General features: G+C 44.6%; 2 protein-coding genes across 10 annotated transcripts; both read right to left on the minus strand.

The window, feature by feature from the left end:
* Positions 1–116: 116 nt before the first annotated feature.
* Positions 117–22,590, minus strand: ODF2 (outer dense fiber of sperm tails 2). 9 transcript variants are annotated; one of them, XR_014229819.1, is made up of 21 exons: positions 20,080–20,294; positions 18,319–18,403; positions 15,942–16,067; positions 15,149–15,319; positions 13,496–13,662; positions 12,308–12,437; positions 11,879–12,010; positions 10,959–11,033; positions 9,891–9,962; positions 9,183–9,299; positions 8,088–8,273; positions 7,139–7,248; positions 6,290–6,425; positions 5,925–6,035; positions 5,168–5,272; positions 4,437–4,595; positions 3,447–3,547; positions 2,737–2,899; positions 2,253–2,378; positions 1,039–1,493; positions 117–585 (listed from the first exon to the last, which is right to left on the minus strand). XR_014229819.1 is itself a non-coding variant. In XM_082327377.1 (21 exons), exons 3-21 carry the CDS (start codon positions 17,580–17,582, stop codon positions 1,320–1,322), a joined length of 2,469 nt encoding a protein of 822 aa, XP_082183503.1. In that variant the 5' UTR covers positions 17,583–17,628; positions 18,319–18,403; positions 22,502–22,586; the 3' UTR covers positions 117–1,319. The 9 variants fall into 9 exon arrangements, 4 of the variants coding, with proteins under 4 accessions (XP_082183503.1, XP_082183502.1, XP_082183504.1 ...); XM_082327377.1 differs by lacking the exon at positions 20,080–20,294 and adding exons at positions 17,475–17,628; positions 22,502–22,586 and having other exon boundaries at positions 117–1,493; XM_082327376.1 differs by having other exon boundaries at positions 117–1,493.
* On the minus strand, positions 22,124–27,804 carry PTGES2 (prostaglandin E synthase 2; the record flags this gene model as incomplete). Its single annotated transcript, XM_082327385.1, has 7 exons — positions 22,124–22,907; positions 23,624–23,741; positions 24,045–24,245; positions 24,808–24,960; positions 25,598–25,653; positions 26,337–26,531; positions 27,580–27,804. 7 exons carry the CDS (start codon positions 27,802–27,804, stop codon positions 22,779–22,781), a joined length of 1,077 nt encoding a protein of 358 aa, XP_082183511.1. The 3' UTR covers positions 22,124–22,778.

Below are 27,804 nucleotides of genomic sequence, written 5' to 3' on the forward strand. Positions count from 1 at the left end.
CGCGGCCAGGGGCTGGCGCGCAGCGGCCGGCACCAAGAGCCCTGCCTGCGGCTGTTTTCCCAAAATAAGGGCCAGAAGGCCCTCGAGACAGCACAGTGAGAAGGAAATCCCCAACATAACCAATTAAAATGTAGTTTATTGTTTGTTTTACCATAGCACCTTTAGGATTTTTAGAGTGTTAAACACACACACAATTACAGAACTCTCAAAAAATTAACTTAGAAAACCTTTACGACAAATACTGCTCAATGACCACGTCACACATAAATAGGATACCAAAGAGATAAAAATAAAAACAGTGGTTATTTTTGCCCCCATAAGAACCATTTACTGGAAAGAATAGGGCACTAGAGAGCACATGAGTTTTAGGGACTCAACACACTGAAGACCTGATTTTCCAGAACACGCAGGCTGGTTCGACGAAGCAGCTGAGTATCCGTAGCTGCTCTTTAATTGGCTTAAGAGCAAGTCAGTATTTCATGCACACCCTGAACTCGCGTGGCACTCACACCAAGGCCTCGACCGAAGCGCCACTGAGGTTAAACCGCCGTCTTTCCTTTGAATTCAGATGGTTTTGGCTCAGTCCTGGGGATATTCAGGATCAGCAAATCAGGGTGAGAGGAGCAAAGCAACGTAAGCGTCACACTCAGAAAAAAAGGTGAGGATCAGAAGAAAAAAATAAAAGAATCAAGAAAAAAAAACTCCAAAATCATTATTTCTGGTATAAAACTGTTAATGAACACTGTGGTTGTTCAGGAGATAATCTCTTGTAAGTGTAGAGCCCAGGCACTTAAGTTATTATCAGCTCCACACTTCTGGTGGGTGGACCCTCTCCCACCATCCTATCCTCCAATGTATCAACACAATGTTCAGTAGTTTAAAAAAAATACAAAAAAATCCCCCACAAACAAAACAACCCACATGATCTCCCCAGCAAAGAAACAGGATTTAAAAAATATGAAAAGGAAAAGAGCTCTTATAAACATTAACACGCTCAACAAACCGCTGACAGGTTTTAAGAGCTGAAGCCATCAGGACCTTAGAGGATGAGAAGGACCTTATCCATCATACGCGAAACCATCTGGTTTTGGGGCACAGTTTATGGTGTAACGCCAGCCTCCAACACCAAACCGGTACTGCTGATACCCTACACTTAGGACATACACCACCATCATTTTATCGTCTCATTCTGCAAGGAAAAGAGGAAAACGTCTCCTGAGAGTGACCCTGAAATGTCAACCTATTTCCTAAGTAACATATGGCTTTGAAATAGGGCTGCTTTTGTGCTTAGAAGCAGAGGTGCAGGGAGAGCATTCTCCTCATGGAGAAGAACGAGAGCGGCTGGGGGAGCCCAGCAAGGCACTTTCTCCAAAAACGTTGGCATAGGAAGACTTGAGGAACTGGACGTAGTTTTGCATGCTGCGGTTGGTGCTCTCCGACTGCTCCAACCGATCTTTTAGATCCTGCAGGCGGCTTTCGTACCGGCGCTCGGCCTACATAAGAAGCACAAAACACAGGCTGAAAGACAGCAACATTCATCCTATTCATGTTAAAATTAAACTGTTCCCCAAAAGCGCTGAGGACAGCAAGAATTAGCACAGCAGTAGATGACGTTACCATAGATGGTGCTATGATACTTGTAATTTGTTCTGCTCATTTCCAACTCCATTCAGCAACCCACTGATAAAAGCAGGAGACAACACAACTAATCAGTTGGGCTTTTAAAACTGATTAGCTATAGTTACGGGGAATTAAACACACACTTTTCTGAAAAGCAACTTGACCTGATCCATGTGCCACCCCAATTCCAAGTAAAACTCAAGTAAACAAGCAGGGTAAATAGGACATTATGAAAGATTCCCCTTCTTTCTTACAGAAGAAATCCTTTCCTCTAGAAGAGGAATTGCATTCTCTCTCAGATAACTAAGCACAGTAAATGAAGTTGAAATCTGTCCATGCTATCCGCTGCAAATCTCATTTGAACATAAGAAAGGTCTGATTCTTTTCTTACACACACGTAAGTTTAGAGCAAGTTCATTCAGATCATCGCTATAAGTAAGAAGCAAATGAGAGTCTGCATTCCTGAGCTAGTGACGTAACAGACAGGTCATATCACGCATCCGTCACGGACGTCCCATTCAGACACAGCTCTGCATGACTTTTGCAGCCATCCATAGGACCCCGGTTTACGGACTCTGGCTGCTGCCAGGACACCACCAGCACAGCAAGAGTACGCCTCGCAAGTCACTCACATCGTCTTTGCTCCGACGCAATTGGTTTAGCTCTGATTTATTCCTACTCAGCTGGGTCTCCAAATCCAACATCTTGGATTGGGCTGCCCTCTCTCTAGACGTCGCTCGTTCTCGAGTTTGTTCCACCTACGTGTAACAATAGAACAACTTCATTAAAGGGTTGTCTATAGAAGAATGATTTTTCCCTACCCCGTTGCCCACAAAAGCCCTGTGAAGTTTAACTGGACACATTCTCATACATAAGCAGCAGCTCAGTCTCGTGCTTTCCTCTCTTCTGGTGCAAACTGGAACACGGGGTTCAGTTTTTCAATGGTTTAAGTGCTGACAAACAGTACCAGCACATTTTATTATTTCTATTTCACCGAACATGACGATTTTCATTAATTTGGTCATAGGCTGAGGAGGTATTTCCAGCATTCTCGCTGTTCCCTTTTTACAGTCTGGGTCACTTTGGGAAAATTCACAAACACGAGAAATTACTTACTTGTCTTTTGGCATCCTCAATGGCCATCTCCAGCTGACGTGCCAAGGAGCTACATTCACGGGTCTTCTCCTCTAACCGCAGCTGACACTGGTGGATCGACTCCTCGCGTTTTGCTATGACCTGAAGAAATTCTATGTTCTGGGCACTCGTTGTCTCTAGTTTTCTAGGTTAAGACAATAAGGGAAGGAAACCTATTTATTTTAAATGAAGCGTGTTTCAGTCTGCCTTTTTGCCATGTCCTGACTAGTCTGGGAATAGATTCTATTCCTCCTTGAAAGGGGAGAGACCCGGGAAACACTTCTCCATTTCTCAAATCAAAATCTCAAAGATTGAAGGACATACAGAGTATCCACATACCTGCATTTTCCCAGACATTGTCACTAAAAGGAATTTATAAACATGGGCAAAAATATTGTAATACGTAGTAACCTCAAAACTGTCGTGCTAGACTGGACAGGGAGCTGGTTATCTGCTGCGTAAGCCATCATCCTTTCTAACAACATTCATAAAAGGCGTTGCAAAAACCTATAACTCTCTCTCCAGTGGACAGCTACTGGTTAGAGATCCTTGTGGGCTAAGCAAATGCACAGGATCCTGGAGGCACGTGGGGGACTGCAACAAGACTGAAGCTGTTTCAATCCCCTGAAAAAACAACGGGAAGAGGATGGAAATGGAAGGTTAAGAGAGCAAGAGAGCCTAGTATTTCTAACCTTTCTAGCTCCTCCACCTTCAAGGTGAGCTGCTTTTTCTCCTCCTGGGCCGACTGATACCTCTCTCTTGTCATCTCCATTTTGTCCCCCTGGAGCTCAATCTAAAAATTACAGTAAGTAATTACTTTGCAGAGTAGTCACTACACACACACATGACCAACCACCTAAAATGTATGCAACTCTCCAGAAGGAAACATGCTCAATTCATAATTTCTGGAAGCCCCAGAAAAGGAACAGTGGACAGAAAAGCAAAGCACCAAACATCCATTTTGCCGGTGCTTCCAATTCGTGTTTGGAAAGGTATGAGAAAATACTTTTGTATTCCAAATGAAAAGCCGGGTCCGTAAACGCTTGCATGCAGAGCAGCCACCTGTAAGCACAGCAAAGCACACACACATTAAAAGCAGCCATAGACGTGATAGCAGCCCACAAAGGCATTAGAGCCTGAAATACCAGGAAGGTTTATAATTCCAAGCCAAGCAGAGTAAAGCAGTCAGACTGCGAGATCATTTGCTGTGCCCTGAGGCACGGTTGTAGAAGTCACGCCTGTCTATAATTGTCCTGCAATACCTACGCAGTCCTCCTGGGGACAAAAAACAGGGACTGGGAAAACAACCTGAAATCAGGGTGAGAAAACAAGGTTGGGACAGCACTATCAGCAGAAAACCACAGGAGGAAAAGCTGACAGGATGACAGAAGTAACACAAGCAAATGTGGGCATTAGCAAGTGTCACTGCTGCTATTCAAGTCCCCATAAGGTTCTGCACCAAGGGATGAGAAACCTTTCAAATAGTAAGGAATGCTACTAGCTACGCCGCTGACTTCTTGCACAAAGACATGGCACACACCTTTATTTTGCAGCCCACGTTTAATCTTTTCAAAAAGAGACGAGAACAGAGACGAAGTTTGAACCTTCCTGTGATTAGAAATTCATCTTGGTCTCAGACTTGCGGATTGCAGTGCTGCAGGTAGTTTCTGCCAGTCCCTTACCCGCTGACGAAGATCTGCAATCATGACAGACAGGTCCACGTTCTTCTTCTCATAACTCTGAAGCTGGTCCTGACATTCTGCTAGCTGTGTCTCTGTGATCTTTAGGATCTCGGGCAGCTTTTCCAGTTCAGCAAGCTGGCTCTGGAACTGCTTACGTGCCTATAATCAAAGAAGAGAACATGAAGAACTTTCAAATGTTCACAAGGTCAAGACTTAAAGATTTCTCAACTTCAGTGAAGCTTTGTTAGTCTGCAACCATGATGACACTGTGTGAATATCTGGCCAGTGTTGGAGTTCAAAGCCTAAGGTCTTCTTCTACTCCAAAAGGCATTCTCTTAGGATCTGGCATTCCCTATGGATGGAGTGAGAATGAGTGAGTATTTTGGATGCTGGGCTTTAATTCTACTAGAAGTACAAGCTCTTTTTTGAGGACAGTTGTTCCACATCAGACAGTGGTGTAAACCTACCCAGTCCACTGTTCTAAACCACTATTTCTGCAGCAAAGGACACACTAAGCAATTTAAACACCTCTGAAGAACACCATATAGTCAAAAAGAAGCTGCTAAATGCTCAATAAATTTTGCAGAATGAACAAGTCCTGGGAAAAACTAATGGAAAAGGTAAACTCAAGATAAGCCTTTTATTTCCTATTCACAGCTATTTTTCACTACATTCAGAACATTAAGATCCATGACTGTCTACAACATATCAGTCTTTAGAGGAACAGTTACCAGTTCGATCTCCTTGTTCATTTCATCCTTTAGCGTCTTGTTCTCTTTATCACACTTCTCCAGTTTTGCTGCCACATCATCTGCTTCCATTCGGGTCTTCAACACCTGGACATTCAAAAAAACCCACATACTTTATCTATTATATATAGTTTTCAAGAAATGTGCAATGCTTTGGAGTAACTAAAACTGCTCAAGGATCAGCAACAAGTTTCTTGCCACACTAACCACCACCCCAGAACTGTATTTGGAAGTTCACTTTCTGCTTCTGCCACCTGGATCATTTGGGCTTTCCACCAAACGTTCTCCCCTCTTGCCTTATCCTCCGACTACCACAATATCCAAAATCCCCCCAAAAAAGCAGCCAAGGAGCAGTACCTGCCAAAAGGCAGAAGAAAGCATCTCACTATTTTCCTTTACCTTTTGAAAAGGAGCAGGAAAAAGTGAAATAATTAAAACCAGTCTTTTGTTTTCCATTAACCAAGATCTCTGCTGTGGGAGTCAGCTCTTCCTAATGACCAAGTTATCAGCACACAGCGAGGCAGGCAAGTCTCCCACACTTTGGCATACAGCACGTGGCAGTCTGGATGCTGCCATCTGAGAAAAAGTAAGGCTAACAGAGACGAAAGAACCAAACCCATATGACACTGCAACATCCTCCAAGAGCAAGCAAAGGGTTAAGGCGTTACAGAATAAGCCATAACAATGAAGGGAGAAAACATGATCGTGCAAGGGCTGAAGGTTTTGGTAAGATGCCTACCTGTGACTTGTAGGTTTCAATCAAGCCTTCATAGTTCCTGACAGAGCTCTTGAGCTGCTGCACTTCCATCTGCGCTTGGTTCAGCTTCTCCTCCATTGGGACCACACTAGCCTGAAAAAAGAAAACATCTTCTATTGAGTGCTTGGAAGTAACTGCCACGCTAGCTGTCTAACATTGTCTACACTAAGAAAAAAGGCTTTTGTCAGTGTAAGCTGGCAAAACTTTCCAGTCTTCAGTGGATTGCCCTATCATACCTGCGGCAGCAATGGGTGCAATTCAACTCTGTCCTCAGAGGCTAAGCAGCTTGTTATAATTTCTCCTTTTTCTCCCTAGCATTTCAGCTTCAAACCCCTAGAATAACTGACCTTTAGCCTTTCGTTCTCCATTTTGAAAGAAGTGACCTCTGTAGTCTGTCGATGCAATTTATCCACCAAAGCTTCTCTGTCCTCCCGCATCTTGTCCTCCAGGGTTGTCTGCTGTTCCAGCAAGTCTGCAACACGGCTGCCATACAGAAAGAAAATTAATCTTTAAGTGACAAGAAAGAATAAAACTCCTAACCCTTGAAAATTGCTTCACAAACATGGCTTTTCCCTATCCTTTCACCTTCCTCCTCCAGTCATGTATGCACACCTATCTGTTACACTGTTCTACTACCTCAGTCGTCTTAGCCTGCTGCAAATTAACTTGAGTTGTCCCCCTGGAGCTCAAACGCATTGCCTCCAAGATACACAGGATAAAGAGGAGCTTCTCTCATCTCGTACCTAGCTATTTTTTCCTGCAGCAACAACTGTACTGCAGTGATACCAACACATTTATTTAGCTTCAAAACAAAATTGGCACAAACTATACTGCCTATCTCTTCCAATCCCTTCCATTCAAGCACCTTAAACAGATCTCAAAAGAAAGATAACCTTAATTCTTTCAAAGCGTTACAAAATGGCAAAGGAACAGAGAGTTTTAAGGGTAAGCAAACCCTTAAAAAGCCTGCCTTTGCTGTGGCAAGTCAGCAGCAGAAGCCACATCTCTCTCCCTCCCAGTCTCTCCAAACTCTGCTCGAACCCTTAGGCAGTGCTGGTTTTGCTTGGATATTTACAAGCAATCCAATTAAATTACTCAATTTAATGAAATTATTCAGTTAAATTCAATTAAATTATCCTTGAACTTAGAACTCATCCCCTCTCACGCTTGTTTCTCCACACCAATTTTATTTTAACCTGTTCAGCGTAACAATTTCCAGTTCGAGGTCGCTCTTGTCCTTTACTACTTTGTTGTAGCGACTCCTCCAGGACTCCAGAGTAGACAGCGCCTCAGCAACATAGCTGTCCTATCAGACAAAAGAAATACATGAGGAAAAGAGCAAGGGTAACAAAAACGTCACTGGACACAGGGTATGCAGACAATACGCAGAGATACTGATATGGGTAAGCACGATAGGTGCAGAGGCTTTGCCAAGACTTTTAAAATATTGAGGACAAGTATTTATTTTTATTCTTCCTGATCCTTCAGAGAAGATCTTGATCTTGATCTACCCAACACTACTGTCAGCCAACAGACATAACAGCAGCAAAACTCTTTGAAGGCAGATGAACTATCACAAACACAAAGCATGGCTAAGATTCTACCAGTGACTCTGGTCCCTGGAATTCTAAAAACAACGGAGAAAAAAACCCAATCAAGTAGTGTGAAATCCATGTTCCCTTCTGACCTGTTTTAGTCCTAACTTTTCCACTTTTTCTTGATATCCTTCAGTCATTTTCAACAGGAAATTCCAGTACACCTCTAAGTCTTTATACTTTTCTGCTCTGACTAGTTTCTCGATTAACAACCAACTCCATTCAGAATTTTCAGCCAAAACTACCAGGCTTTATTTCACTGGCTGTTGTCAACCCTCAGATGGTTCTAAAGAACGAGGCAAAAAAATCAGATCTGCTAGTTCAGTATGATCTAAGTTATTGCACGTCCTACGTTAAGGACATGCAGCGAATATAGTGACAGTTGAGAAAACTGGATTTGTTCTAAACTTAGCATAAATGGGCCAAGGCATCAAGACAGAAATAAATCTCATTAGTTGAAAGCAGAGACTCTCCCCAGGGCTGCTACCAGAAATCAAAGATTTAGATGCATGATCTGAAATGAGGTCTCTCCTCCTGTATTATCAGGTACCTTTTCTGCTAGCTGCGCAGTCAGTTGCTCTGCATACTCTTCACTCCGCTCTGCCCGCTCTTTCTGTGCACGGATGGCTTTCTTCAGGGCCTCTTTATCACGGTCTGCCTTCTGCTTTAGTTCTTTCAGTTGTTCCATGATATGTTCCACCTCTGCCTTATGCTGAGCTTCACTACGCTCCAGATTCTGCAGGGGGCGGGAGAAAATACACCACATGGAATAATGTCCTTGTACCTGCATACCCAAAGCAGCAACTAATTTCCTAGAAACACTGGAGAGAGCTGGGCATAAACCCCCAGCCTCCAGCCTGGAGGTACTTGCAATCACATTTCACCTACACAATCCTGTCCTAATGCTGACAGACATGTCAGCATGACCTGTCTTCCTTTCCTTCCAAAAGTCTTATTTTCTTCTTTCATAAGCTGCTCTCTAGAATACTGATTTCCTCTCCTGACCAAGATAAATACTGGTCTATCAGTCTTTTGATCTACCCAAGAACATTCTCTTTATTAATTGAAATGCTCGCATATACTAATGTTGCTTTATGCAGCCATACACCTTAACAGAATTAAAGCCCCTCTAAACCATATATGTTCATCATAACATCATCACAACATCAACAGATACATTAAACGTAAGACTTTGATCAAGATAAACCAAGGGAACTTTCTCCTCCTCATTAATACTGTAGAAAGCATGCATGAGTGTGATCAAATACAGGAACTCATGACACAGCATTTTTCCCAGAAAGCACATTAAATAGTTTATGATCTGTCTTGATGCTTGACCAAACCAAAGCCATCTTTTAAATAATTATGTAGTAATTAACTTAGGGGGAAAAAAAAAAAAATCTAATAAATGCACATAGACCTTAAGGCTCTGATTTTGCTTCATACATCAGAAATGAAAAGCTTTTCCCTTCCTTACTTCATTTGAAAAGTATGGTATGTGCTAGTGGTATAAACATCACCAGCCAATATTTCAGGCTACCAGACACGGTCGAAGAACAGTTGGTGAGTGCTACTTCCCTTGTCAGTCAATTCAGTTCATGAGAGTAAATGAAGACATGATCCCCAGGCACCACTGAAAACATACCCGTATCTGTATGCTCAGGCGGTTGTTCTCAGCTTCTTTATTTCGCAGCTGTGCTTGTAAATGGCCTCTCACAGCCTCCATAGATTTGGAGAGTTCACATGCCGTCTTTGCCTGGTCCTAAATAGGGAGCAAACAAGACACACACCTTTTTCCTCAATAAGCTAACAGAAGGAACGCTTTCTAATATGTAACCACTCAGTGAAGAAATTTGATATTATCTCCAGCCACCTCCACTTTCCTCAGATGGACCCTCACAGCTCCTCTGCTCCAACAAAATGGGCAACAAATGAGTAGCCATTTATTTTACATAGATGTGAGTGACTGGCCTGAAAGATTTGTTCTAGGGCAAAACATCCTTCATATCTGATCTCTTCCACTACATTCCTTTTTTACTTCCTAAACAGAGGAACAGACTGGAATTTGACATCAGCAATCAACAGGACCTTAAACAGAAAGGCAGCTCAGTGATAAGCCCAAGCAAAGAGAATACTACCTATCCATCTTTGTGATGGATGTTTCACTAGCAGAAAATTGAATCTACAACTGTGTGGGAATAGGTAGCTGTCTGTCTACTTTTTATAAGCAAGCCCATCATCTGATCCCTTAAAAAGTAATCATCTGCAAGTACAAACCCATATTTTGGACTATCTGTGGTTCTACAGAACTGGAAGGTGGAGCAGGGAGGGGAAAACAGAAAAGGGAAACTACCTTTTCTGCCTGTATCTGAACGGTAAGATTGTCCACTTCTTCTTCTTTCTCCTGAAGCCTCATCTGAAGTTGCTGGGAAAACAAACGCCACTCAGATGTTAAGTAACAAACACATTTAGGTTGGCAGGTGGAAGGAAAGAGGTGTAACCGCCTCCCTCCCGAGACCCTCTGATCCACAGCACTCTGGTATCCACAGCAACAGCATCCTCAGCCCCGGAAAAACAGCCTGCATTCTCCTCAAGCAGAAAGCAAAAGGAATACACATACATTTGTGTAACAAGGCATAGGATACCCAGTCAAGAACGAGGACCTGACAGGACTATATACTCCACAGACAAAAAAAAGGCCTTATCTATCTCTCACAGCAAGTTTTATAACTTCTGGCAATGTAAGAACTCTTTTCTCAGTTTACAGATAAGGAAATGAACAAAAACTAGCACCAGGTCGCTCACTCATTCAGTGACAGAAGCAGATACAGAAAGCTTACGCTCTTTGTGCTTTTCTATCTCTAAGGATAACATGATAAAACATATAGAAACATATAAGATGATTTCCAAACTGAAGAATTCTATCCTGACCACCAGTGGTATTTTGGCAGTAGATTTTTTTTCTCTCCCACCCTCAGAGTTTTCTTTTTAAAGAAACATGTAGTAGAATTCTCGCTTTGTACATTCTGTACCATAAGAAAAGGTAAGCAGAATCATTTGTGCTTAAACATAGTAAGAACAGGCTTAAGTTCTCCTTTATAGCTGAACACTGTAAATCCTAATGGTGCTCTTATATGTAGGTCTCAGTTGTGCTATCCCCATTCTAAGCCCCCATATTTCAAAGCCTATGAAAATGCACCCACTTTGAAATGCAGGTTGTTAACCAGAAGAGCAATGTAGTGGCTCTGATTACCACAAGAAGCAAAATATTTTTATTGGTCTAAAAGGCATTAGTGTAAGACGTGATGGCTGAATACAAGACAAAGAAGAGCTTGTCATTTGAGATCTCTCTGCTTTATCATTAAAAAAAAGGGGGGGGAAAAAAAGAAAAAAAAAAAAAAAGAGATTGTAGTTTGCTTACCATTTTCTCTGCATCTGAGTCAGCCAGCCTTTTCAGCAGTGCTCCTTGCCGCTCCAGAATCTTCTGAGCATCCTTCTACAAAATAAATATGTGAGAAAAATTGTTAACTAAAAAGTCAATTTTATATAGATTCTTTAAATGGAACTGGGCAAATCAACCATTTCTTCCCAGTTGCAGCAGCAATTCTCAGAAGATACCCAGAAGCATCAAATTTGCTAATATTTCACATGTCATCACCCATCTCAGAAAGCTTTTCCGCTTCTCAGTCAAAGATTGTAATAAGAAGCATGATGGTAATTTAAGGTCTTTCCGAACTCTCACGCTACTCAGGGAAAGTCACGTGGAAGAACTCGGTCCTTTTATCCAGTCTCACTGGTGGCTGAAAGAACTGTTACCATCAGCCTGCTTTTGCTCAAATGGAATATAAACTACAGGAGGAACAGCACTTTCATTTCTGTATTGCTCTTACAAGCAGTACAGAATTGCTTACAATTTCTCTGTTATTACTCTTACAGCCTACAAAAATAAAGTTCCGAACATCCTTGGGCTCCCGTTAGCTAAGGCCACATCTAGTCCTCAGACTTCAGCCAAGGCAACTGTAGTGGTAACATTCCAGACTAGCATGATCAGCAGATACAGCTCTATCCAGGTGAGAAAGAGCTGGCAACAGAGTAGTGTCTGTACCTTTTAATACAAAGATTTGGATGCTTTAACATCCAGCAGAAAAGTCAGTCTTACTCTGTGACGTAGGCAGGGATCAAAAAAAAAAAAATTATCCATCCTTTATGACACAGGGTCAACAGCAGGGTTGGGGGGAGGGGGGAGAAGAGGAGTTAAAATCTCTCTCAAACTCCGTTTCGGTCCACGAGACAACATAGCCTCCTGTGATCAGCCAAGTTCAAGCACGCAGCACTGCTCACCTCCCGGTTATGCTGCTCTCTGAGAAGTTCCCGTAGTGTCCGGTTGGTTTCTTCAAAGGTGCTCAATTTCTGGAGCAGAAGCTCTTTTTGTCTTGTCAGTGTGTTAATATCTGAGCTGCTCATGTGTTTCTCCTAGAGGAGAAACAAAAACCAACCAAACAAACGAAAAAAAGAAAAGAATTGTTCACATGGAATTAATGTATGAAGCTGATACAAGCATGAGCAGTGTAATAGTCAGCACCACGTGTGCGGAAGGTAACTGCAAGTAAATACCCCACTTCCAAACAAAACCAGCAAACACTAAGTATGTTAAATCCCCCCACTTTTCCTTACATTCTTCTGGATCAGCAACTGTAACATTACATTTTTAAGACAGCCGTATGACAGGACAACATAGGAAAGGCAAGAACAAAAAAGGACAACACCTACAATGTTGAGTCTCCCAATTGTATTTTTCAGGGCATGGATCTGCCTGGCTGCTGCTGCTCCATCCCTTTCTGCCTCACTCAGTTTGGACATCAAACACTCCTTCTCATGCTGCAAGTACTTTTTCTGTAGCCTGTAACAAGAATTCAGCCATCAGAGAAACAAGAAGCTTTGACAGCTGCACCTGCCACTATTGATATGCAGTTGATTGGGTTAAAATTCATAAAAACTCATAAAAACCTTCGAATCAGAGGATAAAAGCTCTAAACAAACACTACTTAAGATTTACCCTCTTTCAGTGTGGAAGTTGAAGATAGAAGCCAGGAAGTAGACACCAGGAGCTTGCTAGGACCATAGCTATGACACGGGAATTTAAAAGGGACAAATTGGGCTTATACCAAAGCCTGCACATACTATTAAACCCAAAAGACAATGCTATGCTTTTCCTGGGCACTTAAGCCACACCAGAGATGACTCCAAATGGCTGAACATGAAACAGGAAAGCACATCAAGATATACAGGTCCAAGTTTTTAGCCAGGGCTTGTAATCTCAGAAGTATTCACAAAGTTTTCTGAAAAAGGAATACGTGGTATTAACTGCCAAGTGACCTTTCTTAAGGAAAGAATAAAACTAACTCTCTTAAAACACAAGGGTCCCCCTGGAGACACAAACTTCCTTAATTCTTTAGATACAAAGCAGATGCAAATACATCGGACTTAGAGACTTTTGGGGTCACTAAGAAAAAACACAATTCAGTCCTCTCAGGGGCTGTCACTCCTGTCTCACCATGATGTTCACAAAGGCCAAAAAGTCTCCTCGAGTTTTCAGCTCCATGTTTATTCATTTGTTGTTCTACCAATATCATCACAATTCAAACAGCATCTCTTAACCTTCAAAATATTAACGGCAGAGCTAGGATGACCCTCCAGTAGGCCACACAAGCCAACTGCTCCCAGGTTCCTCTCAGAGTAGTTTTTTCCATTCCAATAATCATGCTAGAGCGCTTCTCTGCAGCTATTGCCATCTGTCCCCCTTCTAAAAGGTGACAAAAAATCCAAGAGCATCAGTTCTTCAGCAGCACTGCAACCCAGGGTACAAACTACAACCTCAAATAACGTTAGCAATAAAGGAGGTAGGTGCCTGTAAATACCACCGCTTGCAGTAGCAATGGAGAACTGGAGCTTTCTTACACAGTCAGGTCTTTCTCTTCCTTTATGCGCTCAATATTGCGCCTGAGCAGTGTATTCTCGTGTTCTGTTTCTACCAGCTCTTGCGTGACCTCATTCAGTTCTTCTTTCTGCTCCTCAAGGAGACGCTTTGTCATTTGCTGCTGTTCCTCCTTTTTCTGCAGCTTGGCCTGATGAAGATATTTAAATAGAACTTCAGACAAACCAGGTGCTTTTAAAGTGATACACAGAATCCACATCTCAAACCAGTGAACCAGCTGTTCAGCTGCACCAAACAACGAAGGACCATGCTCTCTTATTTTTTTTTTGCCTAGATACTTCCAGGCTGTTCCTGTGCACAAAGGGCATAATTCACTTATTGCCTGGAAATACCTCCCATCCCACAAATACAGGGAGACACAAGCACCCTGGTTCTAAGTCCAAAAATCATCATCAGCCATGAGACAGACCTCAAACATGACAGGAAAGGAGCTCTGGTAGCAGTTCACACAGGGGAGATGGCTCCCATTGCTCCGCTATTGCTTTGCGAGATCCAGGGAACTGGGTGCAATCAACCTAAATAGTCCCTGGCATTTTGTTTCCATCTACCCATTTTGGATTACCCAGGCGGTTCTGTGGCAGCTCAGCGTCACTGCTGGTAGTGCGACTGGAGCTGTGTACAGGCTACTCAAGAGCTGAATGGGGCTCAGAAGTCGACTACTGCTCCTCATGAACGACACGTGCATCTGGTTTGGCACTTAAGAGCACTACAAACAGTCGAGATGTGCAAGAAGAGAGAACACAGAGCAAGGGTTGAACTACTGTACCAGACTTGTTTCTTTTTGCAGCAAAAAAGGTCACTGGAGATTCCCTTGCTTGTACAGAATTAAAGCCAGCAAAATTAATGGGATCTTACACCATGGATTATTTAAGTGACACCATCAAATATTTAGATTCAATTAACTTATTCAAAGTATCAAAATGGATTTTTGTTTTACAATCATGCAAGTAATTCCACGAAATTTTGTAGCATAAATAAAATGGAAAACAATATAAGAATCTACTTGACTCAAATCCTATTCTTGTTCACTGATTTGAACTTCATGTAGTTTTGAGTGATAATAAGAACACCAGATTTGCCACCCTCAGTGTTACAGTTAAAAATGGCGTTTGCCCCACGATAGAGCATCTTATGAAATCTAGAAACATCTCCTACCCATTTTTTAAATGGTGTCAAGTACGTAAGAGGCTATTTATCTGGAAAACACATCATCACTGGGTTGCACATTTTGAAACAGAATCAGAAGAAACAATCTTGTTGAGTAAGTGGATTCTTTGACAATAAAACGTCAATATACTCTATTTTTCACCTTCTGGAAGGACCAGTTTTCAGATTAAGGACTTGGGCAGAAAACAGATTATTTGGAAACTGAAGCACAGCAATACCTTATTAAATGGATAACGTTTTAAAATGTTTCACAGTAGGGCTTAGTGCATTTCTCCCTAGGATAGTTCAGTTCTTCTAAACAACTCAAAATGATTTTTTTTTTTTTTTTTAAGCAAGCTAACCAAAGGCCTGGGTAGTCTTCCGTTGCAACAAGACTTGACTCCAGCCTCCTCTAGCCAAACGATCAGCTACAAAGCCCGAGTCAGCAGGTCTTTACGCTGTCTCCTCACCTCATTCTTCAGCGTTCCCACCACATTCATCAGGCTATCTATCTTCTTTTCATATTCGTTCATTTTGCAGTAAACAGCATCCTCCTCATCTGTAGAGAGGTCACTCAGCCGCAATACTGACAGCATTTTTTCTGAATCTGGAGGTGTAATTTCTAGGCGGTGAGTTGGTCCCTGGTAGAAAAGCAATAAAGGGCATCATTTTTATTAGCATAAAGGTATAAACAGTATTCTAACCCTAACTCTGCCAAAACAGAGACCAGGTCGCGTCACTGCAATAAGGCTAGTAAGGAAAAAACATCTGTAAACAGCTCTTTCATTTCCATCAGGGAAAGGTCAAGAACACAGAAAGACTAGAACAGAAACGAAGAAAAAATAATGAAAGTTCAAATTCTCATCTAGGAAGAGCGAGGAATACAAAAGGCAAAACTATCAACCCATGAGAAAGAAAACATTACACAATACTACACAAATGCTCCATGCTTCAGAAGAGACTAAGAACAGCAGCCCTTCGCTGTGCCTCATCTCAGATGAGGTCTTGAAAGGGACTAGTAAAACTACAATAAACAAAGACATTTGTCCGGCTTCTAGAGGCAGAAAGGCATGATATGACCACAGGCTGCTAATTAATTTCCATTTTTTCTATTAAAAAGAGAAAAAGATTTATAGAAGACACTTAAAATGGATGGTAGGTGACAGTAGCCTTCTTTCAGATCAGCCCGGCTCCCTCATTACACAACTGCTCTCTTCAACCTCAGATAAACCTGAATGCTTTAAAGAGCAAAATCAGCCATACCTCCCATTTGCAGGCGGACTCCCGGACAGATGTTTTGCCTGGGGGCATCCAGGGGGCCTTAGTTTTCACCCGGACAGCTCGGCACATGTTCACGGTATCCCCTTTCATTTTCTGTTTGTGCTTTTGCTAAAGAAAGAGAAAATAAAATAAATCACAGACTTTTAAAGAACCATTTACAATTTTTAGTGCTGCAAAACCAAATGAAAATTCATTCATACAAAAATATCAGTGTTTCACATGATACATCAGATCAGACGAGCCAGCAGCCATCAGAGGCGGCCAGCTCCAGCCAGAAGGAAAGGTTATTGCCCATTCAGTTGACAGGATGGCTAGATGTAGTACATTCTTGTCTATCACAGAGCAACTTTGTTATATCCCTGGGATACCTGCACTTGTGATGTGATGAGAGCCTTACCCAGCAGGCCAGGGGTGGGAGACTGGGGCGGGTGGGAAGGAAGTCTCCTCTGTATGGAGATACACAAAAAAATACCGCAATACAACCCATTGACGTGAAGAAGGAACAACCTGGGAGATCCCTTCTCCATTCCACGTTCATCTCACAAAAGAACAGCTATACCATTTGACAACAGCACTACCACACAAAAAAGAGCAGTGCGGCGTGATTGGTTATGAAAAGCCCCTGAAGTGTTTTCCCTGCTTTGCAGTCAACTAATAGATCCACATTTATTTGTATTGAACTTGAGGTGCTCTAACTGAAGGAAAGTTAAAATGCTTTTGCACAATTCTAACCTTAAAGAAATATCAGATATTCTAAATATTCCCTACAGGCAATTAATTAATAGGAGTCATTGATTTCACTGTCAGGCCCTACCCCATTATGATATTTGCCATTAGCAACAAACACAAAATTAACAGAGGACTTAGAACAGGATGTCTGCATGAAAGGAAGAACGAGCTAGCAACTTCCATCACCTTTTGAGAGCAGCTTTACATAAACATCCAACTACAAAAGAGGACATGAAATACCTAGAAACTCAACTTCAGTATTGCCTTCTGCCTACTGTGGATAAGGCTATGAAGAGATCCTCTTTGCTGCATAGCTCAGCAGACTGAGAAGGTGTTTAATGCCAGAAGATGGTTTGAATCCGGACTCTTTTTTTCTAAACACATTTATTTTAATACAATCAAGATGGAATTTGAAACGCCTAGATATTACCTTTCCCCAAACTTTTCCTACAAAAACAGGGATGAAGCCAAAGAAAAACCATTATCAGGACACAAATCCAGGAAATAAAAGGGGAAAAAAAAAAAATCCCCCAAACCATATCACATTCGAAGCAACGCTCCTCACAATCACACACTTGAACATGAAAAGTAACTATATATTCTATATCTTACTTAAATCATCTTAAGCACAGAAGACGTATTACTGAAAATTTACCATTGAATATGAATTCAAGTCTTGCAGTTCTAATACAATGGTAAAACAGACCTTGAAGATTTTGCGGTGCTTCTAGGACCGTTCACCTTCCTCTTTGTAGCCCTTCCAAACACCCAGCTGCACACTCCTACCTGGCATTTTGCAGGTGTGGTTTTCTGACCCTTTTTAATATGGACATGGACAGGGGTGTTTTCATCCACATGGACGTGCAAAGGGGGAGATGAGGAACGGTTCTTCATGGCTCTTCTCCCACAAACGGGAAAGGGCAATACAATGAAAGGAAACCTGTGAATAAGGAAACTGGAAATAACAACATTTCCCTCTGTGCCAGAGAGCAACAATGGCCAGAAAGTTTGAGCTTTCTTTTAGTAGCATCTGCCATTTTGAATTGCACACTATTTTGCTGTAAAGCTAGGATTAATACAAATAATTTCTCTGCTTTTGGTATTTTCTGCTTTTAACATGGTTATTAAAGACCAAATACAGTTGGATTGATAGCAGCTGTCTGTAAGAGTCATTGGAGTTCAAAGCCTTAGAGCAAGTGAGAAAATCAAGGGTTCCAGTAACCAACTCAACCTGATTATGAAGAGAAATTTGAAGGGGGGAGAAGAGGAGCATTAATTTAACAGTGTAGTTAAGAAAAATCAACGGGAAACCATCAGATCCTTCCATCCTAGAACCCTGAACCTGTAAACTCTTTCATATGTGTTTAAGTGTCTTTTTGAAGTTAAACAAACGCTTTAAAGCTTTTGGATCACGGCATTTCTTTAATCTTCAGAAAAAAGCATAACCTTAACCAATATCTAACACAACACGGAAAAGCCTAGAGACACAAGGTTAAAGTCATCACCTTTGAGCCTGATGCTTCGGCTGAGGTAATGGTATAATGCAATGGCAAATCTTACAAAAATCCACCAGCAGTACTAATCTGATTTTGGCAGACAGGATTTTGTCAGCCTAGGTAAAATTACTTACAGTTATTCTAAAGCTTTTAGGTCTTCTGGAAAGTGTGGTCTGTGCAGAAATTGAAGTCACTTCATCGTTGATGGACAAGGGACACCTGATACAGAAATAATAAAATGACCACTAATAGTAAAAGGTGCCAATTTCTGAACACCCTCTTCCTTTTGATTTAAGGCAACACGCAGGCTCAAACACATCAAATGTATGAATCCAGACAACAAAAGTTGGTGTGTCCTGCCTTTCTCTGACAAGCATAGGATAAGGGAAGGACTGAGATTGTAATTCCTTACATATTGATGATGAAAGTTGGTTTAAACAATGGAAATGTTTTCTACAATTACACGATGGCCTTACCCAAACGGTTACAAACTTTCAAACTCTAACTGCAATTTTTAACCAGTTTCCTAAGGAAACAAGGTTTGAACACTTCCAGAGTACCTGTACATCCCCTCCCAAACCCCGCACCCTCCCTAAATTCTGCCATCATCAACAAATGCTGTAAAACTTGACAGAAATGTTGAGGTTCTAGGTTTATACAGTTTTGCAGGCTGAAGAGATGCATCCAAATTGGCGCTCATGCTGAAGGAAACCCAGCACCACAGAGACTCGTGTTGCAATGTGGTCACTGCCTGCCCAGCAGATACCTGTGTGCTGGCTGGCTGACCAGTAGCAAGCACAGAACTGGGAGTCAGCTACAGTAGGAGCAGCTTCTTGCCTGGTGGTACCTGGGGGACTTGAAGAAATGAGAGTGAGGGAGAAGGGATGCCCAAAGGACTAACGCCTGCCAGGGAGTGATGAAGTGGTGGTATATCAGGCTTAGTTAGCTAACCTTATGGTAACATGCCTTCACAATTTGCTATGTAAGAACAAGTGTGACAAGTAAAGTGTTACTTGTAATGCAGGAGAGCAGGATTTTGTACACTACTTCTACTAGACTAGAAATTAGATCACTCTTTATAGCTGATTAATTTGTCAGCTTGCCAAGGTTCATGTAATAACCTACTCTAAATAAAACCAATAATACTGCATCTGTTGTTAAGCAGTACGCGTTTAAGACTAATCACACCTGCGTATCATGTCAGAGTTATGAAAGTTACAGAGGGGAAAACACAGCCATACTTCCCTTGATGAGGAAGCGACAGTTTTCTGAAGGACCAGGATCCCCCAGCGTCTAGCTATGAACAACTCCAGACACTGCTGGGTGTTTTAATCCTCTTCTTTCCAAGGAAGGGTTAAACTCTCCTGACGCCCAAACGTGCGCATGGGCTACAGCACCCACTGAGAACTTACACAGAGCTTTTGAATCACCACAAGTGAAACTCAAATGCTGTCACCCAGCTTTCCCTAGCAACAAGGTTTATGTCAGAAGTTTAAGTAACTTCTGCTGCCATCTCTGGAGGCTTCTCAAAGAATCCGTGGCTACCTCAGGCTGGCAGGGACCAGTCTGGGGCCAGTCTCCTGCTCAAAGCAGGATCAGCTCTCAGGTCAGAGCAGGGCTTTACACCCAGGTGGGGCTGGAAAACCCCCAGGGGTGGCACCACCCCCGCCCCAACGCCTGCCCCGGTACCAAGCACGTTTTCCGTTATATATTTAAAGTCGCCTGATAGTTCCCGCTTTCCCTCGCCGCGGGAAGAACCACCCCAAGGCAGGAGGTCCTCCTCGTTACTGAGGCGGCGGGGAAGGCGCCCAGGGCGTTATCCCCGGGGGCTCGGACACCCCCGCCCCTCCCCGGCCGGACCCCCTCTGAGGGCCCGGCCGCCCCGGCCCCCTCACCATGAAGGGCGGCGCGGGATCCGCAGCCGCTGCCGCCTCAGGAGCTCTTCGCCGGCGGCGGGGAGGCGGCGGGAGGCGCCGGCGCTGCCATGCAGACCCGGCGGCCGGGGCGAGGGGGGCGGCGGGAGGCCGCACCAGGGGCAGGAGGCGCCGCCGCACTTCCGGGGCCGCCGCCGCGCCGCCGCCGCCCGCGGCTCCCCCATTGGGCGATTCAAACCCTCCTCGTGACCCGTCCGCCGCGTCACAAGGCCCCGCCCCGCAACGGGCCCCGTCGCCATAGTGACGCGAAGCGGCCCGGCCCGGCGCAGACCGGGGGCCCCGGGAGCCGGCCCCCGCCGAACGCTTTCCTCCGTCCCGGGCTTACACAGACGGGTATTTTCAGCGGTCCCAGAGGGCTCCTCCACGCTCCCGGCTACGTACGTTCGAGATAACGCTTTTAAAACAACATCATTTGCTCGAACGTTGTTCTTTTGCTACCGTGGAACGCGCGTTTCAGCGCAGAACAGCTGTAACCAACGCACACGGCAAGGCACAGACCAGCAACCTCGCTCTTCTCCCTGCAAACGTTTTCTTTCTCCCCTCTATGCCCGATCATAACTGAATTTCTAACTGCTCTTACAGCTGGGAAGAAACCACCCCCTCCATCACCACCTGTGCTGTTTTCATAGAATCATAGAATCGTCAAGGTTGGAAAAGACCCTTCAGATCATCGAGTCCAACCGTTAACCTGTCACTGCCACGTCCCATCTATACCATGTCCTCGAGCACCACATCTATCTGTTCTTTAAATACCTCCAGGGATGGGGACTCAACCCCTTCCCTGGGCAGCCTGTGCCAATGCTTGACCACCCTCTCGGTGAAGAAGTTTTTCCTAATATCCAACCTAAACCTCCCCTGGCGCAGCTTGAGGCCGTTCCCTCTCGTCCTATCACTCGTTACTAGGGAGAAGAGACCGACCCCCACCTCGCTACAGCCCCCTTTCAGGCAGTTGTAGAGAGCGATAAGGTCTCCCCTCAGCCTCCTCTTCTCCAGGCTAAACAACCCCAGCTCCCTCAGCCGCTCCTCACAAGACTTGTGCTCCAGACCCTTCACCAACTTCGTTGCCCTTCTCTGGCCACGCTCCAGCACCTCGATGTCCTTCTTGGAGTGAGGGGCCCAAAACTGAACACAGCACTCGAGGTGCAGCCTCACCAGTACAGTACAGTACCAGTACAAGGGCACTATCACCTCCCTGGTCCTGCTGGCCACACTATTCTTGATACAGGCCAGGATGCCATTGGCCCTCTTGGCCACCTGAGCACGCTGCTGGCTCCTGTTCAGGCAGCTGTCAACCAGCACCCCCAGGTCCTTTTCTGTCAGGCAGCTCCAGCCACTCCTCCCCCAGCCTGCAGCGTTGCATGGGGTTGGTGTGACCCAAGCGCAGGACTCGGCACTGAGCCTTGTTGAGCCTCATACAGTTGGCCCCGGCCCAACGATCCAGCCTGTTTTACCCAGCAAAGGTGCCCCCGCCCCCCAAGCAGCTGTGTCACAGACTGCCTGCAGCCCCACCGGCCGTATCTCAACGGCCCAGCTTCCCTGACACCTGCCCCTTCTTCTGGGGCAACAGAACTCGTTTCAAGTTGACAATTAAGGAACCGCAAGCCTTGTGCTGCGCAGAGGATCGCTCCCATTCCAACCAGCATCGTCTCTCACTGAGACAAACATCAGGTATTTCTACCCGGCGGGGCTCAGCAGACTTGGCATTGCACAGCGTTACCTGCAGCGATGGCTCCTAATCCCATTGCTACAACAGCAAATCCTTTGTTACTCTTGCACGGCAGAAACATCTAGACATCGGCCGAGCGTGCAGATTGCTCTTAATCCTTCTTTTTTGAAAAAAAAAAACAAAACAAAACAAAAACCACACCTGATTTTCAGGGGTATTCCAGAGAGATTTCATGCAAGATAAATCTTCCAAATAACTGCTCTGCATTAGTGATTTCTGTGTAGGGTGTGTGTTCCGGGCGTAACGGGTAAGGTAAGAACTCACAGATCGCGCAAAGGGCACAGGAAGAAGCAAGCCTTTATCCCTGCAGACCGTACAGAATCAAGTACCGAAAGAACCGTTTACATAGAAGAGAAAGCATACAACCTGCCGAGTGCAGCATCGCTTCTGTCATAGGAAGGATGCCTTTCCCAGTACCGTGGATTCCTCCAGTTCCCTCAGCACTGGGCTCACAGGATTCTATTGCTGGAAAAAATGTCGTTTAAAAACTAGTATCCAGCGTCTCAGTCAGGAAAACACTTCAGATGACGTGGATGAGTAGCGGAAGACAGCCTGAAGCAAAAGCTGCTCAGACCTACCATATTGGATGTGGCTGTAACACTTGCTAGCCAAGAGCGGCTTGCTTTTATAGTAACCTGCTCCGAGAATGGCTCTCACCTAAAAGAAGCCTATTTACTGCATTCTTCACTTCAGAGCTTCTCCTTTCCAGCAGCGTCCAAGATCCCCTCCCGTCCTTCTAAATATCGTGCTCAAAGATACACACAGCCGGATCCCTTCTGCTCACTGACACTTGACATTCTACACGGGACAGTCTCTGTGCCTGCACGTCAGGTGTGACCAGTCCGTTCAACTCTTAAAAGATAAATGCCGTTCCTTCTGAAGTTTTTTTTTTTTTTATCATGCAAGTACTTCAGGAAGGCAGCTGCGGCTGGCATCAGACTGCAGCTTCAGCTCTTTGAATGACTTCTTCCATGCGCTGGTACCAAGGCTGAATCTTAGTGTGAACCATCATGTCGTCAAAGGCTTCCAGCCCTTCCATGACTCGGAGGACCCCGTACACCGCCTGTGCCAGAGGATAAAGATTAGAACAACACTGAAAGAGTCAGCGGTGCAGAACGGCTGAGGGTACCAATAAGTGTCTCAACAGCCTAGCCGGTAAGGCTCTTTCCCTGTCCTGCCATCTACTTCACAACTCTGATTAGCAAGGAAGACTGAATGGCAGGAAGGCAGTTAAGAATACGCATGTTTTTCCATGAGGAAACTGTAAGAAAAGATCAGGATCTACGTGCATTTATGGGGCAAAAGCTAATCCTATCTCTGCATCAAGCCCTGGTGTGAAATGCTTCACTTGCATTCCAAGGAGAACTGCTGGTGCAGGGGGTGAATCCTGCTCCGCTCTGCACTGCTGCCTGCAAGGAAACCCCAGCAGCGCTGAATGCCATAAAGCCTGTGCAGGTGTGAGGCTTTACACATGGGCCAGAGCAGCGTCCTGGCTTGTAACCTGCTTTTATCACGCTTCCACATGATCAGCAACATCCACCTGCAGGTTCCATCTTAGGAAACATTTCTCTGGAGGAAAACAACAAATACTGTCCTACGTAACACAAGTATTTCTAAGTCCCTTTCATGTGGGAATTGTATTATTGCACAAAGGACATCGGCAATGTATCTCACGTAACTCAGCTTCTCTGCCTATATCTGTGTGAACCATTTCACGCATATGAGCAACCGGATGATTTGTAACACACCTAACAACAGATACAGGAATTAACCCCTTACCAAGTCAGCAAGGTTCGGCTGGTTTCCACCCATGAACAGTCGATGTTTGCCAACAGCTTTTACCCACTCATTAACTGCTTCATACAAGTCTTCTCGGACATTATCTTGAAGGTGATGTCTAGATAAAGAAAAGAACCAGTTTGAAGACACTGGTTTGTTCCTTTCTTTAACCTTTTATCATCTCTCATCTTACAGGCTGGTCTATTGCCTGGGAATTAGGAAGTATTTGAGAGTGAAGGGGGCAGTTAGTGATCAAATAGTAGAGGGGTAGAGGGGTGCAGTACCTCCAGTTAAAGTAGTACAGCTGTTACTCACATTGCACTAAACGGTTTGGTTTAAAACCCTGAGGATCTGGGGTTCACAGCTAAGGAGGTTAAGGAGCCATCCCCCTCTTGTGTACTTCGTGCTCAGCGGTACCAACCTTTTCTTCAGCCTCTTGCTAATGAAGAACATGGCGACAGCCCCCAGGTACTTGGCAAAGAAACCTTCCATGGTGCCAAACTTCCCCTCACGGACAATGTAATCAAAAGACGCCAAGGCTTCTCTGGGGGTACGGTAAACATTGGGGGAGATGAGGTGAACAAGCCAATCGTCTGCCCATTTTCTCCACTTCATCTCTTCCCTGCAAGCATTCAAAAGAAAAACTTTTCAGTGAATGAGGTACAGATTGCAGGGCTACAGGAGGCAGGCAGAATCACAGAGGCATTAGCCAGAGGTTCTGCCAAGGACGAATGTGTCAAAAACTCCTGCCCAGCCGTGTGCTCTGGTGACCTCTCCGAAATGCACTCAGGATCACTATCTTTGGCAAGGCTCCTCCAATCTCAAACTAAAATTAAGACTAAGATAGAGCACTAGCTTCTCCTCCCCATATGAGAACTAAAGCAGAAAGGGAAACCAGCGCTCCATAGCACCCCCCTGCAACAAAAAGGAAAGGCCAAGAAGGAAACTGGAGGCAATTGAAGGCTAGCGTGACCATGATGGCGGTAACTAGGCCACCTAACAGCCTTGTTTCAAATTACATGAGAAACACAGAAAACCACTCCAACCGCTGAGGTTTTAAACACTAAGGGGGGTGTGACAGGATTTGTCAGCACCAGCAGGATTTTATATCTACACCATCCCCGCGTACATCTGGAGGAGGCTGTGACCCCACTTGGAAAGCCCAGAAACTTAAGAGCACTTACACTCTCACTTCTTTGACAGGATAGACTCGCTTTGTCTCCTTCTCATCCAGCATGAGCCAGTATTTATTCCCATACTCAAATACCTCCTTGCCTTGCTCAGTTACAGTTTTCATAGGAGGATAAAAGGACACAATCTCTTCTAAGCTATTCCTCCTGCAGACAGAAACACAGTTAGCACCTGATCTGGCTGCTACAAAAATGAGCAAGAGCAAAGGACAGATTGAAAGATACACACTTTAAAATATATTATTCTAAAAATAAGTGCACAATGTTCCAAATTCTATTTGAAATGAATTTTGAAAAGAGACTGGAACAGCTACTTGCAAATAACTATTATTAGTGTACATACCTTTCTCTGTGTCAGAACAGAAATTTTTGCGGGCATAAAACTACCTACCATTCTCAAGTGCTTCGTAGCACAGACCTAAAGGACAGGCCACAGGCACAGCAATTTCATTTCGTTCTAGATGTTCTAACTGGCTAAATGTAAGCTTAGTTCCAGGACTAACACTAGTCCATGTTTAAGTAGGTTTTGTGCAAAGAGAATCTCACAGGTAAAGAGAAGTAGTTCTGAAAGGTAAAAGCTTTGCTCCACTGCACACACATCACAACATATACAGGTACCATCCACGTTATCAGAGCCAGGCTCAGGTCAGCTGGGCCAAACACCCAGCGCTTCAGAGACCAAGCTCAGCACTCAGGTACTTATGACCGACTCAGAGCCATCTCAATCTCTAGTTCACCAGGGCAATTCACATTGAACTCTTCTCCCATCATCCCATTTTCTTACTTGGAAATGAGATAGGTCTTTATCGCACTGATGATCACCGACGAGTCATTCAATTGCTGCAAAACAGAATTAGAACAAACTTTTAAAAGAAGTTGGTGAAATTGAAAAGGAAGTTCTTCAAAACCTTTTCCCCTCCATGCTGAGGCTCCAAGTTAGAACTGCAGCCCCTTTTCCTCCCATGCATTTCTGCAGGAGTCCCTGCACATCTCAGCCCTACAGGCAGATCTCTTCTGTGATCATTTCAAAGTATCGCTTCAAATTGGTCTTTAATTCTGACAACAGAGGACCAGAGGGCCAGGTACACATGCAATACCAGTGAGTTTTAGATTTAGGCTCTTGGCAGCGAAGAAGGAAAGCAACCCTAACATTAAAAAAAAAAAAAAAAAGGCAAGTTGAATCTTCGGTATTCTTGAGATCTCATTTTTTCCCACAAGATACAAGCAGTTCCTGTTACTGCTGGTACAAGTGATATGTCCTGCACAAGGGCTGACAGAAGCCAGATAATTATTGGATTATAGAATCGCTACATAAACAACATGCCCTGTAAGAAAGACCAACAAAAAGCTCTAATAAGGCCAAGGCATAGGAGACCATGAAGCAAGAAACAAATTTAGGCTTTTGAGATAATAAAAGATGATTTAAAGATTACACTGCATGTGATAAACGACAGACATGAGAGAGACAAGCCTCCAAACCACTGCTTTTGGGGAAATCAAGCTTTCAACACAGTAAGACTTACCAGAGTGCTTCCAGCATTGGCTAGTAGGATAGGCACCTTTCTGTAGGAAGAGAATTTGATCTCTTTCCTCATTATCGGGTTCACTTCCACAATTTCATAGGGCAGTCCATGATAATCAAGAAAAGCTCGGACTTTGCTGCAGAAAGGACACGTTTTGTACTGGTAGAGAGTGAGCTGCAGGCTCCCTGCAGGCAGCTGGGGAAGGAAGAGACCAGAAACTTCAATTTTCTACTCAAAATAGAAATATTACCTTCCTTCCACCCTTATTTTTGTCATAAAGTCATAGTCATTGACATTCAGTTTCAACATCTAATCATCAAAATATCTTGGCTAACAGATGCCTTCTTCAATTGGCATCACAAATATTCACCTTCCATTGGGACCAAATACCTGACTTTCTAAACATCTATTTAATCTGCTGGAAACTCCTACTCACAGCCAGAAAAAAGAAGTTAAATCCAGACAGCTTAGCCCTCTACACACAATTCCAAATAAATACACAACCATATTTTAACCATCTTTAAATCAAAACCAAAATAGCCTTTTCAATCCAGTTTTTCCCCCCCCAATAACCTCTGTTGAGGCCACAGAGTGGGGAGAGCAGAGAGTTTGCTGTTGATTTTAGGCACGCGTCTGCCCAAATTCAGATTCTTGGGACTAACCAACCTGCGCGCAACTGAGACAAGACACGGAGAACGTGGGGTAGCACAAACAGCGAGGCACCAGGTGAGGGGTGTTTCCCAACACTGCTATACTTCAGCGATCTGACAGGCCACACCAATCATTAGTTATATATTATAAACCAAATGCAGTCATCTCACTTTGCTTCTCGTTTGCAATTTATCGGGTTACACAACCCTCCGTGGGCGCTGGGACAAAGCAACAACTCTAGCAGACAATGCTGGTTCGTATCCCCAGCAAGGCCTGGCTTTCTGACAGGCATTCCTTGCAGCTCCTCAAGGAGAATGCGGCCGGGGCCTCCTTTACACAATTCTAAGCGGTTTCCTCACCGAAACCGGAGCAAAAGCAGCCCCTTGGTCCGCAAAGCGGGAAGAAACCGCGCTCTCCCTGAAGCCCCCGTCTCCAGGGCCTCGCCACCGCGGCCGTGCCAGGGCTCGGGGGCTCGGGAAGGGCAGGCGCCCGGGGATGGAGGCGGCAGGAGCCGCGGGGGGCGGCCGGGAGGGGAGGAGAGCGCAGCCCGCGGGCGGGGGGGAGCCGCCTCAGGCGGCGAGCGGGGCGTTACCTCAGCGGCCGAGTGCTCCCGCAGGCGGTGCCGCGCCGCCAGGTAGAGGCCGGCGCCGCCGCCCAGGGCGAAGGCAGCGCCCAGCAGCAGGCGGCCCCCTCCGCCTCCGCCGCCGCCCCCTCCCGCCGCGGGGCCGTAGGCGCGGCGCGGGGCCCGCAGCGGGGCCCGCAGCCGCCAGGGCGGCAGCAGCGCGGCAGCCCGCCAGGCCCTGCCGGCGGCGGCCAT

Source organism: Platalea leucorodia (genome assembly GCF_965183815.1).
Source record: "Platalea leucorodia genome assembly, chromosome: 15".
NCBI classification, from domain to species: Eukaryota; Metazoa; Chordata; class Aves; order Pelecaniformes; family Threskiornithidae; genus Platalea; species Platalea leucorodia.